The following is a 16,404-nucleotide window of genomic DNA, read 5'->3' as shown; positions in this document are numbered from 1 at the left end:
ACACGCGGGGGCCCCAGAGCCCTGCTGGCACTCACCCTGGGGAGCCAGAGAGAAGAGCAGGTAACCTAAACACCACTAGGACTCTTGACATCTGCCCCTGCTTCTCTCCTTTGTTCTCTCACTTGCTGAGGATGAACAGACTGATTTACTCAGTGGTCATCTCCCGAGACCTTAGCAGTCAGTATGGATGCCATGTCATTTTCTCTGCTGAACTGGTACTTGTGAAATGTGGGCCATTGAAATGGGCTGATAAGTCGGGAGAGGAAACAGTCTGTGGTGGAAGAGGGAAGGGAGACAGATCAAAAGAGATGAAGCATTCTGAGTTTCAACATGAAGCTTTCGTTACAGGACGATACATGGCTTGATATACAACGCGCTGAAACTCTTCATGGAGATGAACCAAAAACTATTTGATGACTGCACCCAGCAGTTTAAAGCAGAGAAACTGAAGTAAGTTGCTCCTTTCAGAAGTTATTCTTTCAAGGATTTTTTTTTCCTTAATTCTAAAAAACCTCTCCCATTAGTTTGTCCTAAAAAGGTATTCTTCACTTTAAAGCAAAATCAGCCCTTTTGTACTTGAAAAGCAAATTAAAACTTTGTTATGATAACTTATTTTCAAAGAAAACATGTTTAAAGTTAGCTATTCTCTGGGAATTCCGTGGCAGTCCAGTGTTTGGACTCAGCACTTTCACTGCAGTGGCCCCAGGTTCAATCCCTGGTCAGAGAAGTAAGACCCTGCAAGCCACACAGTGCAGCCAGGAAAAAAAAAAAAAAGTTAGCTGTTCTCTCCGTTACACTACTAGTTTAATCATTGCAGAAAGTGCATGTATAGTCACGAATTTAACTTTCAGGGTCTTTGCTTTTCTCAGGGGACACTTAAAGGCAATAACGTGTAGTCATTTTTCACGTTTGTCAGGCAGGAATTTGAACTGTATCCTGTAAGGTTTATATGAAAGAGCAGGAATCTTCATCCAGCATAGCTTTATTCTAATTTGTTGATCTCCATAAATTCGGGTGTTCTCTGGAATCTAGTGCCAGAGTCCCTCACAAAATCAGGGCCCTGCTCTCATGCTGTGAGGACTTCAGAACCCACATCTGTCCGGGGACAGGCTAGAACAGGGGTCCCCAACCCCGGTTAGGAACCAGGCCGCACAGCAGGAGGTGAGCAGAGGGCGAGAGGAGCTTCCTCTGCCACTCCCCATCGCTCCCCACCGCTCCCAGCCGCTCCCCATCGCTCCCCACTGCTCCCAGTCGCTCACATTCCCAGCTGAACGATCCCCTCCCCCACCCCCAAGTCCATGGGAAAATTGTCTTCCACGAATCCGGTCCCTGGTGCCAAAAATGTTGGGGACCGCTGTGCTAGATGACTCTGTCCCTAGGCTATGCTCGTAACAGTATGATTCATTAATTATCAAAACCACATCTTCAGAGTCAGGTGTGGACTGTGAGCAGATCTGATTCTTTGTCACTTGGAGCCGAGGTAGATAGACTTTGAATGAATGTAATTCAAATTACAGTACACATATAACAAAGTGCCACGTTCTTTCCTTAGACAGTATGCGTTTACCTGTGTGCAAGGCCCTGTTACGGGTTCTGGCAACATAGCAGCGAATGAGACAAACAAAAACCTCTGCCCTTACGGAGTTTACATTCTGGGTGGTGTGGAAAGAGAAAGACAGCAGAATACAAATGAGTAAGACATAGTGTGTGAGGGACAGTGACAAATGAAGCAGGAAGGGGCACAGGGAACCCGGCTGTGGGCTCTTTAAGCCTTCGGGCTGCCCAGCCCATTCCTGCCTCAGCTGAACGCAGTGTCCAGGTGTGAAATACGTGAACATCGGGGCTTTTCTAACGGCGCATCCTCTTTCGTGGAACATCCCATTTCTGAAAGGGACCTTAAAGATCATGTAGCACATTTACTAGATTAAAAAAAAAAAGAGTCGGTCCCATGACAAGTCATGTGCTGAAGGTCATGTGCCTTGTTGGTGTGGACGTACAGGCTGCGCCTCCGTAAGGACGTCTTCACCTGGTTCCTTCACACTAAGGTGTGGTCTCACTTTTCATGGGTATGTAAGCTTCTCACCAAAATCATACATGTCCTGTGATGAAGCGACAAAACAAGGGGAAGGAGGGAGACATAGATGTGCTTGTGCAAGTGTTTCTAAGAGCTTAAATTCTTAGACATGTTAAAATTTTGGTGTATTTATATTTTTAACTCTTTTCCTCTAAGCCCAGTTTCTTTTTTTTTCCCGTTATGTACCTTGTGGTCACCACTGTGACGTACATGGAATAATACCAGACAGTGACAAAGGGGAATAGGTGTTGTGTTGCTGGCCACGTTCCCCCTTAACATTTTCTCTCTTGAATTTGATTCTTTTCTCTAACACCGATGACATTTTGCTATTTTTCAGAGAGAAGCTAAAAATGAAAGAACGAGAAGAAGCATGGGTTAAAATAGAAAACCTAGCCAAAGCAAACCCCCAGGTACTAAAAAAGAGAGTAACATGAAAACGTCTAGGGTGTAACTTGAATGTTTCTATGAGATAGGAGTGTGGATTCATCGTGAGAGGGGAGGGAAATCAATTTCACTAACACTGTATATGAAAATATCTGCAATAAAAATACTTTTCAACTTTGTACAAGTACTTATTTTGCCCCACAAAGGTTTTTACCACAGAATTGACATTTTTTTTATTATTATGCTTTTAAAATAAGATACGAACCTTATGAATACACTGTGGTAAAAAGAAAGTCAGGATACAAGCTCTGTTTTGGGCCAAGATTGTAATTTGCTTTCTCAAATGTCATAGATGCTGTAGTTCAAACAATATTTTCCTTTCTTTTTAATATCAAATTAATTCTAAAGGAAAAGAAATTAGATTTGAAATAGATTTAAGTATGAAGTCAATGTCCTCTTTCCTAAAATGAGGTTTCTGCAGGCTGAGCCTTTCTTGTTAAAAGGTGACCGACTTCCGTCATCTTAGCCGCTAATCCTTTCTCCCATCCCAGCACGCCCTGGCAGGTGGGCGCCAATGACGTGTCTTCTGGAACTGCCAGCACTGAAGCAGTGTCCCCCCATGCATTACCTCGGGCTGACCCCCAGGGGCTGGGGGTTGGAGCCCTGTCCCAACAGACGTTCTTTCTGATGCTATGTGCCTGTCCGATTATCACTGAAAATCATTTGCCACACTAAGAATTCTCAGGCCGTCCTTAGCTCCCCAGAAAAGATTTTACTTTCTGAGGAAAGCTACTCGGCTGCCCCTAAAATCCTGAAAGGTTCAATACAGTGAACCAGATTACAAGCTATCTATTTATTTTCTTTGGTGAGAGGTATGCATAAATCATTATTATCTCAGTTGCTATGTGGGTTTTCAATCTCTCTGATGTTTAATAAAAAGTGATACATGAATACAGAGTTAATACCTAAATAACAACATACTGACTTGTATTTCCTCTGATAAAACTATAATCAAGACACAAACCATAGGAAAATTGAATGACATCCTTAAGTGTATGTCCTTGATGCCACCTGAAACAAGTAACTGGCGTTTTTCTAACCATTTTTATTCCATGCTCTTACACAGAAATGCTATTTTATGTGAAAATAGCATGTGAAACTGTGTAGTAGCTAATTTAGGTAGATAGCTATGGGTATGTACTTCTTTTTTTTTTTTTTTTTTTTTTTTTTGCGGGACGCGGGCCTCTCACTGTTGTGGCCTCTCCCGTTGCGGAGCACAGGCTCCGGACGCGCAGGCTCAGCGGCCACGGCTCACGGGCCCAGCCGCTCCGCGGCATGTGGGCTCTTCCCGGAACGGGGCACGAACCCCTGTCCCCTGCATCGGCAGGCGGACTCTCAACCACTGCGCCACCAGGGAAGCCCCTGGGTATGTACTCTTAAGAATAGAATTTATGTTGAACGTGAGGTTAAAATACTGACTGACGTTTGTTGTAAGACACAGTAAAAGCATACGTCTGGGGCAGTGGGTGGATGGACCCTGCCCGACGGGGCCCAGGCCGTCTTACTTTGTCCAGACGGCCCCGTGCCGAGGGCAGACGGGTCCCAATCAGGGTCGTCAAGGACCCCGTCACACACACCCTTGAAATCAACACCCTTGAAAAACATGTAAACTATATACAGATCAGAGTGTCTGATTTTATTTATTTTACCTGGAAAATAGGAATAATCTCATAGAAAATCGCATAAAGCCTTACATTACAAGCGAAGAGCTGGCTGTGACTGTGTTAGCAAAGGTGGCCTGGCCCCACTGCTGTGCTGTAACAGATGTTCCTTCCAAAATATATATTGTCCTCATTTCTCTTTTTCTGAACTTTTCCTAAGTGTTCTTACATCACATTTTTATTCCTTTGGCTGCTCTGTGTTAAAATGTCTCGGGCCACAGCCTGAGTGCGGTGGGCTTTGCCTGCGCTCACCCCTGCATTGTGCTGTGGCGCTCTGACCTGAGCGCCGTCCTGCTCGCGTCTGCGTGTGAAAACCGTCTGTGACCACACCCCAGCAGGTCCTGTCCGCATGCTCCAGTCCACCGAGCAGTGTCTGAAACGGAAAGTACTTCGTGGGCTAATGTCTCCAAGTGGAAACGAGGGCCTTGGTACCCGCTGTTCACCCTCTCTCGAGTCCTTTCTAAATTGTAGTCGTTGCTTGCCATTTACAACAGCAGCAAAAAGTAAATCGTGTTGTGGGTAATACAGCTTGCGTGCCACTTCCGTAACGAAAACACGTAGGTGGGTTTTTGAAGCCCGATTCCCCATCTCAAATCTGCCGTTTTGAGAAATGATTTAATAGCTTCCTTATTTTAGGTGGGTTCCCAATCCCTCACTCTGTTCACTGGCGTGTACCTAGAAGTCTTCCTGATGCTGACCCTTGTGTTTTCACAGGCTAAGTCTTTCGTCTGCTTGGAGATGTGAAAGCAGGTCCCCGTTTAGGCCGGTTGGGATTTGGAAAGCTGTGGTCCTTCAGGATTTGAGTTGTGTCTGTTTTAGCAGTTGTGGCGGTTTAATTTTTTCATGTTATTTAATTTTTTTATTTAATGTTTAATGTGATTTAATTTTTTTTAAGTGAAGATTTTAATAGTGAAGATTTCTAACGTAGTGAGGATTTCTAACATAAATACGCTTTTCCTAGTCCACCAAAAGAGGCCATGTCACAGTTTCGCTCCTGTCTCCCTTTTGTGGGGATCATGTGAAATGAAGACAAGGCACTTCTGTGAATTTTAAGTGTGGCTCTGGCTCAGTGTTTCTGCCCCTTTGCAATGACAAGACGACGCCCTAGGAGGCCCAGGGCACAGAGTCTGGCTGCCTGCCTTTCCTTTGGGAGATGAGCCTCTCTGGGGAAACGGGCCTTCCTTATTTCACCTGTCAAGACCTTCAGCCTCGGGAAGGTTTTTATTCCTAGTGAGAATCCTCTGCCCCCGAGCCTGCTAGTGACATCGATTTCCTGTAGGCATTTTGTAGCATCCTTGTGCGTACTCTTCCTTGCCCTGAGCCCCAGCAGGGCCTTGGAGCCCGCACTGCTCTAGGCACGGCCGCTGGCAGGGTCCGTGTAGAGCGCTGGTGTCCTCTTGGTGCGGCCGAAGCTGAAGATCCCGCACCACCGCCCGAGCACTGCAGTGTCTCTGCTCTGTCTGCCCCGCCCAGCTGAGCCCCAGGGGGCAAGGCGCCGTGCAGACCCCAGCTCCCTGCGCCCAGCAGGTCACCACCTCTCTGGGCAGATGGGTGCCAGCTGCGTGTCCCAAATGCGCTTTCCCAGGAAACAAAACTGAGAATGAGACACGGCCCCAGGTGTTAAGGAGGGGAGCCAGGATGGAAGCAAAGAGAATCCAGTCCGCGCGGTCGGATGATAGCACGCGCTGGGGGTTGTGCCGGCAATGCTGGCGAGAGGCCTGGTCGCGCCTTTAGAGACACGTAAAGGAAGGCTGGAGGGTAGGGTGGCCACGGCGAGGCGTCCCCGCGGCACCAGGACCTTAGCCCCCAAGAGTGCTGGGCGCCCTGGAGGCGGAGCCAGCCTCTTAGAGGCTCACCTAAGGGGCTTAACCAGCCGGGGACTCAAGGCAGGGGAAGGGGCGACTGGGAAACCGAGCTGCTCATAGACGGAGCGTCACTCATGGGGGAGGGTGGGTGTGATCTGTGTCAGGGACAGAGCTGGAGAGGGGGCAGGACCCGTGGGTTTTATGCCCAAAACAGTGTGCAGGTGTCACAGCGTCATCCAGAGCTAGTGGCCTCGGCAGGCTTGCGCTCAGGAAGCTCTTCCGGACACTCGGGGGCTCCTGGGGAAACATGTGGAGATGCCGCTGCTGGACGGGGCTGACGGGGGGGCGGCAGGCATAGCGCGCCGCGGGGGCCTAGGTGCCCATCGGGTGGAGGAAACAGAGCCAAGGGTGTGGCTCCCGCGAGGAAGCGGCGCATTTCCCAGGGTGGTGGAGAGGCTGGGCCAGGCAGCCACGGGGGCCGGTGGGGGGGTCGGGGGGGCGCGGGCGAGGGTCGGCGAGACCCTCGGGGCGTGAGGAGGGGTACAGACTGTCTTCCCAGCAGTGACAGAGGAGCGGGGGGCGGCCGGCACCACAGGCAGGGAGGGGCAGCTTCAGGGATGATGGTGGCCCCCGCGTGGCCGCAGAGCGGTCACCCACAGCCTGGTGCCCGGCGTCCCGTCGGAGAGGCGAGGCCCAGAGCCGCGGGGGTGAGCCGAGGGGTCGGGGGCAGGAGGGGCTGCTGAGAGCTGAGCGGCCCTCTTGGTCGCTCGCACGCCTGGCAGGAGGGAGGTGGTGGGCCAGGCGGGTCGTAGGGGTGGGTGCCGCGGGGCCCCAGGCAGAGGGGCTCGCTGTGGCCAGGAGGGCACGAGCCGGGCACAGGGCGTGGGGGAAGGGGTGCGAGGCTGTGGCTCGGAACCCCAGCTCCCCCTTCACTGGCCTGGGGCCCCGCGGTTAGCGTAGGTACCTCAGCGTTCCCGTCAGCCAAGTGGGATCATAGCAGACACTTTACAGGCTGTGCTTGGAATAGCGCCCAGCTCGCGGCAGACGCACAGAGAGTGGCCGCCAAATGCTGAGGACAGTCAGGGCCTTCCGTGTGCCTTAGCTCACCCGCGCCGTCACAGCCACCTCCAAAGTGATCTCATACCCACGTCCCACTCACAGAAACAAAGTCAGAAACCCGTCCTGCTCACAGCAGGGCCTGACTTGGCCCAGACCCCGAAGAGAGTGGAGTCCCAGGGCGCCCCGTGGGGAACAGGAGCGGAGCCAAGGGGACCCCACTGACACGTGGGCGTACCAGGCCTCCCGCAGGGCCGGCCACGGAGTTGCAGAGTGAGGTGCGAGCTGTGGGACCGATCGGGGTTGTGTTGTTTGGGAGGAGAGCAGAGAGGCTGTGAGTAAAAGGGTGTGATCGGTGATGGGGTTTAGGCGAGTCTGGAAAATGCCGAGATGGGCAGATAGAGGAGGGCAAGGCTGTGCGCAGAGGTTGGGGGCTGGAGGTTTCCACGGGAAGCTTCCCGTGACCAGATCCAGGCTCACGGGGAGTCAGCAGGCTGGAGGCTCCAGGGTGGGGCGTTGCCCAGCAAGGGGCTGGGACAGTCTGGAGTGAGGCGATGCCCGGGGCCCAGGCGCTGCAGGTGTAGGCCGGGCAGGGAGCACCTCCCTGCACGTGGGCTCCCTTCAGGAGGGGCCGCGGGGGGTGGCCTGGGCCAGGAGCCCCGGAGCCGAGCCCTGAGCGCTGACCTGACCGAGAGTGACTCCGCGCTTTGCACTGCAGTACGCAGTGTGTAGTCAAGCGAGCACCATGAGCCTTCCGGTGGCAGTGGAGACAGATGGGCCTTTATTTGAAGATGTGCAGATGCTGAGAAAGACAGTGAACGCAGAGGCTCGCCAGGTAAAAGTGCACAGAGCTGCGCTGGGCGCGCTCCTTAGAGACTTGCTTAAGACGTGCCTGTGATCTTAGTGATGTGATAGACAGCAGTGCCTCCTGTGTATAAGCTAAAGTGAAAAATGCCATGGTGGTGATCTTACAGGAAACGTTTCATCCATATATCTGAGATCAAATTAGTAGAAACAGTTTTTAAGGATTAAGTATGTGCCTGAAATGTCTTTCTTCATTTACTTTAACAGTAATAATCCCGATTCTTCACTGCAGTCAGATGTTAACGAGAGCAAAGACTCAAAGGTTTGCGGTGATGTCTTCCCCCTCTGCGCGCTCTGCCCCCGTGCGACTTCTGCTCTGGCCCAGAGGCGCCCCTCTTACTTCTCCACAGTTACTGCCGGCCCCCGGGCCCCAGGACATCAGGCAGAGCCCTCATCCTCTCAACAGCAGGGTCGCGCTGCCTCGCAGGCCTGTGCCAGGGTCAGGGCTCTGTCAGGACCCTCACGCAATACCCACACTCAAGTGGTTTTGTTTCCGCTTTGTGGCGATGCATATTTAGATCACCACCGATCCAAAGAAAGGCCCCTATCGCTAAATGGGGAACCTTTGCGATTTAGGCTTTAAAGAGGGTAGTGGGTGGAGTTCCCACGTATAAGGAGCCTCGCAGTTGCTGTAGGTCTCTGATTGTACCTCCTGTTCTCAATCCTTGCAGTTGATAAAGTGCTAACTGGATTTGGGGATATGGCCCTTTCTGACTCTGAAACTTTAATCCCCTTTGAGCTAAGAATTCCTAAAGACATCCAGCACTACAATTCTGAAAAGTAACAAGTTAGGCTAAAATTATACTGCATACTGAATGCAGATGGTTTCTAGATGATAGTGTCATTCTGAGCTCAGACAGAGAGGGGTTTTTTTTTTAACCTACTTGTTTTTAACTCAAGTAAATTGTATTCCCCACCTGATCAGACAGGATCAGGCATCACCAAGAGCACAGGCTCTAGACCATGCAGACTGCACTGCCCAACACGGCAGCCCTGAGGCACACGTGACATGTGGCCGTCTGCACTGAGCCGTGCTGCAGCCCAAAACACACCCGGGAGCTCCCAGGCTTAGTGTGAGGGAAGGACCTAGAAACATCCCCTTCATAATTTTCTGTTACTGACAACATGTTGAAATGATAGTATTTTGGATCTACTGGGTTAAATTTTTAAAATATTATTAAAATAAATTTCATCAGTTGCTTTTCACGTTTTCGATGTGGCTACTAGGAAATCTGGGATTCCATATGTGGCCGGCATCGTCTTCCGACCAGGCAGCGCCAGGCCAGTTGCCTTTCCCTTGGTGCTTCCAGAGTAAAGCACCTGCACTGGCCCGTCCTTGCCCCTTCCTGCCCGGCTAGTTCTTGGCCTTAGGTTAAGATAAAAGCAGGTGGACGCAAACACGAAACATACAGTGCAAGAACAGCAGTAACTCGTTTTTTACTTCATCCAGTTGGATTCCATAATTTCCTCGCAATATTCTTAGCAGTGAACAGATTGAATAAAAAACGTGAAAATCCTTATCTTTCCCTCTTTCTCTGGGGTGTTAGTTTTCCTACTTCTTAATTTTTTTTTAAACTTGGAAAGGAATTTGAGGCCACCTCTTTGATTACCATTTTGATGTTTTGGCTTCAGGTGGGTTAAAAGACGTGAACACTGGCCTCGTTACTGAAGGCGGTCAGAGGAAATCAAAATCAGGGTCCCTGCTACCAGCAAGCCTGCCCGGGGTTTGTGACCACATATTAGTCTTTAGGTCACTCGGGCCGTACAACGTAGAAAAGGAAACTGATGTCTAACAAGCCAGTCTTTACACATTAAATATTTTTAGGGTTGGAGGATTTTTGTTTTTGGTAGGTACATCCTTGGACTTGATAATTAAAGCTAGGAAAAGAATAAACTATGCCCAAAATGTAATGAACGTATTACATAATTACGTAATCTATGGACCTGTGGTTTCTGATTTAGGGCCTACTCTGTAGGAGATGAAGGAACGCAAATTAAAATAGCATTCTCATCTTGAGTAAGACTACCTTTGAAAGTCAGCTCTAGTATCTCCGTGGTGGCCGATCTTCCAGCGGCCCTTGGAGGAGGGCGTGTCTCCCTCCTTCCCTGCAGGAGTTATGAAGGAAGCAGCCTCTGTAGTCATCTCCTCATTAGTTGTGAGACACCACGTGTAGACAGGACATTGCTTGGAGAGCTCTTTCAGTTTGCTGGTTTGTTTTCATGACTTTTGAAATTAGACTGTATGACTGAGTTTTCTGTGTAATTGACATTCTTACAAAAATCATCCCCCTACCCATAACATTTAGATCTCTACAGATCACATTCCTGGGTTGGAAGACTCCATGCTATTAAGACGTCAGTTCTCCCCCAAAATTAACGCAATCCAGTCAGAATCCCAACAGGCACTTTTCTTTTTTTGAAAGACATAGACCAGTTAATTCTGAAATTCACATGGAAATGCAAAGGACCTAGAATGGCCGAAATAACTCTGAAAAAATAATAAAGTTGGAAGACTAACACGACCCAATTTCAAGACTTACTGTAGATTTCTATTGGTCAATTGAATTTCCCCCAAATATCAAAATAATCCCGCATTTCTTTGAAATGATTCGAATGTGGGCTCGGGATGCATGTGAGGGAAACGACAGTGTTGCCGGAGAACCGGGAGAGGAGACCCTAATGCTAATGGAATGTACTTGGTTGGAATTTTGTGGAGGAATTCAATTACCTATTTACCTGTCGGAACCATGATTTGGGTTTCTTTTGAGAAGATTGTGTAACCCTATATAGAACCTCCAAAATAAACTAGTAACATTCATGTGAATGACATTTATATCAGAGACATTTAAAATGTTTTACAATTCTCATTTTTAACAGTCGGTCGGGAGGAAAGCAGTGTCAACCATGCAGTTAAGGAAGGTGTAGAAAGACGGAAGGTGGGAAGTGAAGGTATTCCTTACTCAGTACGTAGAAGTGTATTTAAGGCTTTTATATTTAGGAAAATCACTGACAATGTTATGTACATGAAGTATTTTCCCTTTTTTCCCTGTCATTCCAGCTTGTGATGGTGAAGACAAAGAAATCTGGTCCCTCGAGAGATTTTTGATGAGTTCTGTCCTAAATTCAGTAGTAAAACGTGCGCTCTTCTGTATGACCCACCCCGATGTCGTTTTCCCATTTACTGTATAGATTTAGCCTTTCAGCGTTGCCATTTTGCTGCAGACAGAGGCCGTTTCTCTCCGGCTCGCACCTCCATAGGGGCGTCTGGGGCAGCGTGTCCGTCTGTCTTGTCTGCCCACCGTCAACAGCATGCTCGGCCCACACATCCCTCCACCAGTGTCACTCGTCTAGAGGGACCGTCTGCATGCTCTCCTGCCTCCCCTTTTTCTGATTTTTTTTTTCCCGCCTTGTCGCTTGTGAAATTGCTCTCTGCTTTACACACTGGTTTTAAATGGCTATGCAGAAAGGCTCAGATGGGTCCATCACACTCTGTCCTTCCAGAAGCTTCCGGGGTCATGTTTGCCTTCTCAACTTGCATTTATTGGTTCCAGGCATTTTTCTGTCAAAATGTTTCTTCTCTTTGGAATGCCTGTTGCAGCATTTATTAAATATTTCAAGTATGGGAAAGGCCTGATTTTGTTTTGCTTCACTTCGCTTTGTTTTACAGCTCCACCTGGAATGGACATAAAATTCAGGGTAGAATTTCCCTCTGAGTTTTGCATTGGTCGAAGGCAAACACGCTCCACAGATGAGACCACTCTTACAAGGACTGTGACCGTGACAGGCAGCCCCTCAGGGACGGAGGGGCCTCCACAGTCTCCTGACATGCGGGGTTGTCCTGAAGGCATCTTACATTAGTTCCCAGGAGAAAATTACCAGAATTCCTGCCTTTGCCATAAATGAACGTTAATATTCAAATAACAGTTCTAGAAATAATCCTAAAATGATGTCATGGAAAATTCCTTACAAACCTTGATATTATTGAGGTTGTCAGATACAAGTTTGCAAAGAACCCTAAGAAACATTAGCTCTGCAAAAGTGTGCACTTTTCATACATGGCGTCTGCAAGGCCTTGGCTATTTCATTAACGCAAAGAGAATTACACTCTGCATGTCGTACCACCGATGTTGGCAAGCTGGGTGCTGTGAGGAGTGGTTAGGGATACGTTCTTTCTGTCGTCAAGTGATTGACTTAATACAGGTTTTCTTCTGGTAGGAGTTTGACCACCACCACAAACGTAACTTCTTCTCATTAAATATAATCTCCCCTTTGCTGGAGACACTAAACAGAAAGGAAGACGGGGTTCTGGTTAAAGTTCCTCATGTGCTGGCAGCTTCCTGGACGCTGTGTCTAGGTGATATAGGTGGCTCGTTGTTTTGTTTCAAAGATACTGCTATTGCTGCAATGGCCCTACTCCAAAACCGAATAACTTGTTTAACTATTATGCCTGGAAATGGACACTTTCGGTGTATAAACGCCCCATATCAGGGCCCCCCCGCCTTTCTTTGCAGACACAGATCTCTAAATCCCCATGCAAAAAGGGATTCATGTAGGGTTTTTTGTTTTGGGGTGTTTGTTTTTGTTTTGTTTTGTTGAGTAAAACCAAAATGTCCTAACTTTAGGAAAAAAATGGAATGGAGTGGGAGTCTTATATCTTACCCTTATTAGGAAATTTTATACAAATCATTAAATACAGTTTTTCTGAATTCTAGAGGGTTTTTCCCCCTACATGACCCATTTAATACCTCTCATTTTAAGTATCTTTTTTCAAATTTGATAGAAGTTTTAGACCTGTTATTTATTGGCTTCGAGTCCAGTTTAAGTATGTTATTCATTCTTTCTTTTTATTTACCTCCAAGGGAAATTTCAACTTCCTGAAATGCTTCTGGAAGGGACATAGCCATAAACTGACTTCGGTAACAGTTTGTGAAATAGGAAGATTTTACCATTTACGGGATTTACTGAAACTGGTGAATTTGCAAAATAGCGGTACTCGATGCTCTGTACAAAACTACTCATTTTAGAAGACCACAATGCCAATATCATGCACGCCGTCCTTGGGTTACTCTTAATAAATGAGGCGTTCTTGGTTAATGAGGGTGATAAGAGACATCCCGCCCTTTGTGTGCTCCAAATCCCCAGGGAGGCGCTGAGTGTGGGCACCGCTGGCTCAGGGCAGAGCGAGCACACTTCCGGGTCGCTGGGTCTGTAGCCAACGCCGTGCGTTTTTATTCCAGGCACAGAAGGACCTGAAGAAGGACCGGCCCCTGGTGCGCCGCAAGTCCGAGCTGCCCCAGGACCTGCACACCAAGAGCGCCCTGGAGGCCCACGGCCGTGCTGACGAGCTGGTCCCCCAGGACGGGCGCTAGCCCCGACGCCGTGCGCGCGCCAGCCCCGCTCCGGTCTGTAGAAAGTACACGCTCTGTGTGCCATGCAAATCAGTTACACTCAAGTCAAAGCTTTCTCCAACCCCGTTCCGTAGGCAATAACATCCTTCCGCCTCAGCTCGAGACTAGGAGTTCAAACAATGGTGACCACCCAGGGCCACATGCCGCCCATGGTGTCCCCTGCACGGTCCCAAGTAAGCCGGTTTTCCAAAATCAGAGCTAAGGAAAGCACCCTAGTCATCATCTTCACGTTCTCCCCAAATGGAATTCGCGATCATTTAAGATAGGTGGTCCAATGGTAACATCAGTGTTTTTCAAATCAAAGGAGCGCTTTAAACAAGTATTACCTATTTTTAAGACTTTACAACCCTTGAGATTGTTTCCACGTGATTGTTAATGCCAGCAGTTTCTTTCTGGGGTTTTTTGGGTGGTTTTTGTTTTTTAATCTCATTGAAGTGGTTCCTTGCTGTCATCATTCCAACACCGCTCAACTGGGAAAGTGACACGACAGTCCCCGGCCGCTGTCTTTTCCTAAGGTCCTGCTTTACTTTGACCAATGCCACGCGTACCACGTCCTGCTGCTTCTGCGTATCGCTAAAGCCATATTTCCAAGTCTGCGGTCCAGGACCAGGATCCGGGAGTGAGCACGTAGGAGAAATTTGTTTTAAAAAGAGCTTTCTCTTGACTGGAATTGGAATTTTAAAGTGATGCGTTCGTGTTTTACTCTTTGCAGAATGATTTCTCTCTGCTTACACGTTGTTGCCCTTGAACAAGGCTCTTCAATTAATAAAATTATATTCTCTGAGAATTCCACATTTTGTAGAAAATTAGGACGAGATCATTTTGAGTGAGGCCAGCTCTCGGGCCTGATGCAGGCCACCGCTGCCTTTGGGCAAAAGTAGCAGGAACAGCGCCGTGGGCAGGCACCCCCCTCCCCGCAGTGTGGCCCTGAGGGCTTCGTGGAGGCGGCAGCAGCGATGGCTTCCAAGGAGTCTCTTTCTGTTGAAAAGAGCGCACGTAATAGACGCCTCATAAGGAAAATACAGCGTCTTGAGTTTTCCTCGGTCTTCAGTGCTGCTGAATATTTCAGGCTTCCTTGCATGGATTCAGCTTTTTGTTTGTCATGGAACAGCACGAGGAGAAAAATCTTTAAACTTAACGCTTTGTTCTTTATTTCTCTCCGGGTGGCCAGTATTTTGACTTACTTATCCTGCTTGAAAGCTATCTGAGATGCGTACTGCTGCTCTAAACCAGTGATTCTAGTTTCTTCTGTCTCTGGCATAAGATTCTATAACTTGATGTTAAATGTCTTGATGCATCAAAGGTAAAACGTGGCTTCTTTCAGGATCTGTTTTTCAGTTGAGGTCTTGGGAATCCACTCAGACGTTGTGAGAAGCAGACGTGGTTCCCTGTGCAGCTGTGGTACCTGCTGCCCGTTGGTTTCACTTAAACCCTTTGATGATGTTTATTTCCTTGTTTCCTGTAGGAAAATCATTTGGAGGGAGGGGATTTCTGGTGTTCCAAGCAAGTGCTAAATTAGAAGCTGCCCCGGCTGAAAGGGGAGAAGCCCTCTTTGTGAGCAGGAAGTATCCATCCACTTCACCATGATGAAATTTATCCTTTAAAAAAAGTTTAGATGCCTTCTCCTTTTGAGGGAAAAAGGGTGCTTTTTATTGTATAAAGCAGCGTCTTATGTATTTTGATAAACCATTGTTTGAACTTCCGTCTTTAGCTGATAGATTCTCAGATATACTTGGTTTGGATGTTCTCAGTTATGTTTGTGACAGAGGTTTCTGGGAAGCCTCTCCTCTTGCCCTAGGGAAAAAGCAGAATACCAGTGTTTGGGTGATGTGGAAAGCTCAACGGATAAGAACATCTTTTTGTCTAGGTTTTACTTCTGCTCTTTATTGAAGACAAACATTCACCAAAAAGGGAGGAAAAAAAAAAAGTTTTGAGAGAAACTAATTTTCTTTGACAAGAGTATTATTTAATATTTTGGCCTATGAAAGTTTTCCTAGTTAGTACTCAGATTCCCTGTGCTAATTGTTCAACTGACATATTATTACATAGATACACTGTTTATTCTGTACCAAACTGATTTCAGAAGTACTACATTGAAAATAAACTGGTGACTGTTTTTCTTCATAAAGTTCTGCGTTTGGCATCTTCACTCTTTCTGAAATGTATCTGTACATCAGAAATGTCACTATTCCGAGTGTCTTTTTAGTGCAGCTTTAGTATGGCTTCCTTTTAATATTGTACATACATTGTACCTTTGTTTTATGGTAATGAGTAATAAAAATGTCGACTTCATATTTTGTACAAAATGTCCTATGTACAGAATAAAAAAAGTTCATAGAAACAGCAAAAATAGGTAAGTGGCACAATTATTTTTCTTTAGAAAATATCTGTAACTTTATGCTTTAGTGAAATGTTAAGTACCTACGTATTTTTTAACATTTTGTAATTCAAAACTTTTTGTTTTGACATTGTTTATGAAGAGAAACTTCATACACTTGCCATTTAATATGCTCTTTTATCTAATTTTAAAAAAAACTCTACAAATGGTGTATTATATGGACTAAATAAAGAACATGTGAATTTTACTGCTCATCATGACGCTAAATTTAGCCATGGTGTTGGGCAAGCCGGTTCCGATCTCTGTCCGGCGACAGTTAGGGGCAGGGCAGCCCCGCCAGGGATACCGGCTGGAGTCCCTCGCTCAACACTGGCTGGGCGCCCACGCTGCCGTCCATCACAGCCACGTCTTTGCTGAGCCTTCTGTAAGGTCATTTTTCTACTTTTCTAATGGGAAAAAGTAGAGATGACCTTTTAACGACCACCTCTTGTTTTGTGAGTAGGCAAATGTGCATCAGAATGCTGTTTATAGAAATGGAATTATTTGAGCCCTAACCATGATGTTTAAAATTATCCTTGAAGAGACACTGAAGTCTGGAGAACAGAGTCGTGTGGCTAAGAATATGAGTTTGGGATCCTAGCTGATCCACCCCCTTCTTACTGGGGGCCTTGCTGTCCTCACCGGTGCTGTTACCAAGAGGTCGCTGGGGGTAGGCCCAGTCCCGTCACTGCAATGACCTCGGCCTCCCAGCAGG

At 47.4% G+C, this 16,404-nt stretch overlaps 1 protein-coding gene across 6 annotated transcripts in view; it reads left to right on the top strand.

The window, feature by feature from the left end:
• The window catches only part of PPP2R5C (protein phosphatase 2 regulatory subunit B'gamma), a 132,655-nt gene extending 117,051 nt beyond the window's left edge, over positions 1 to 15,604 (top strand). For 3 of the 6 annotated variants that reach the window (XM_082647300.1, XM_082647302.1, XM_082647301.1), the window contains 3 exons: positions 349 to 450; positions 2,412 to 2,484; positions 13,142 to 15,604. In XM_082647300.1, coding sequence (XP_082503426.1) covers positions 349 to 450; positions 2,412 to 2,484; positions 13,142 to 13,273 — 307 coding nt within the window. In that variant the 3' untranslated portion in view covers positions 13,274 to 15,604. Of the gene's footprint in view, positions 1 to 348; positions 451 to 2,411; positions 2,640 to 7,758; positions 7,882 to 13,140 lie in introns of those variants that run through there. The other 3 variants (XM_082647304.1, XM_082647305.1, XM_082647303.1) reach the window with 3 other exon arrangements.
• Positions 15,605 to 16,404: the final 800 nt, after the last annotated feature.

The sequence above is a fragment of the Grampus griseus genome (assembly GCF_964374135.1).
Source record: "Grampus griseus genome assembly, chromosome: 2".
NCBI lineage: Eukaryota > Metazoa > Chordata > Mammalia > Artiodactyla > Delphinidae > Grampus > Grampus griseus.
Note: the sequence above shows the minus strand (reverse complement) of the source record. Positions and strands in the feature narration are given on the sequence as shown.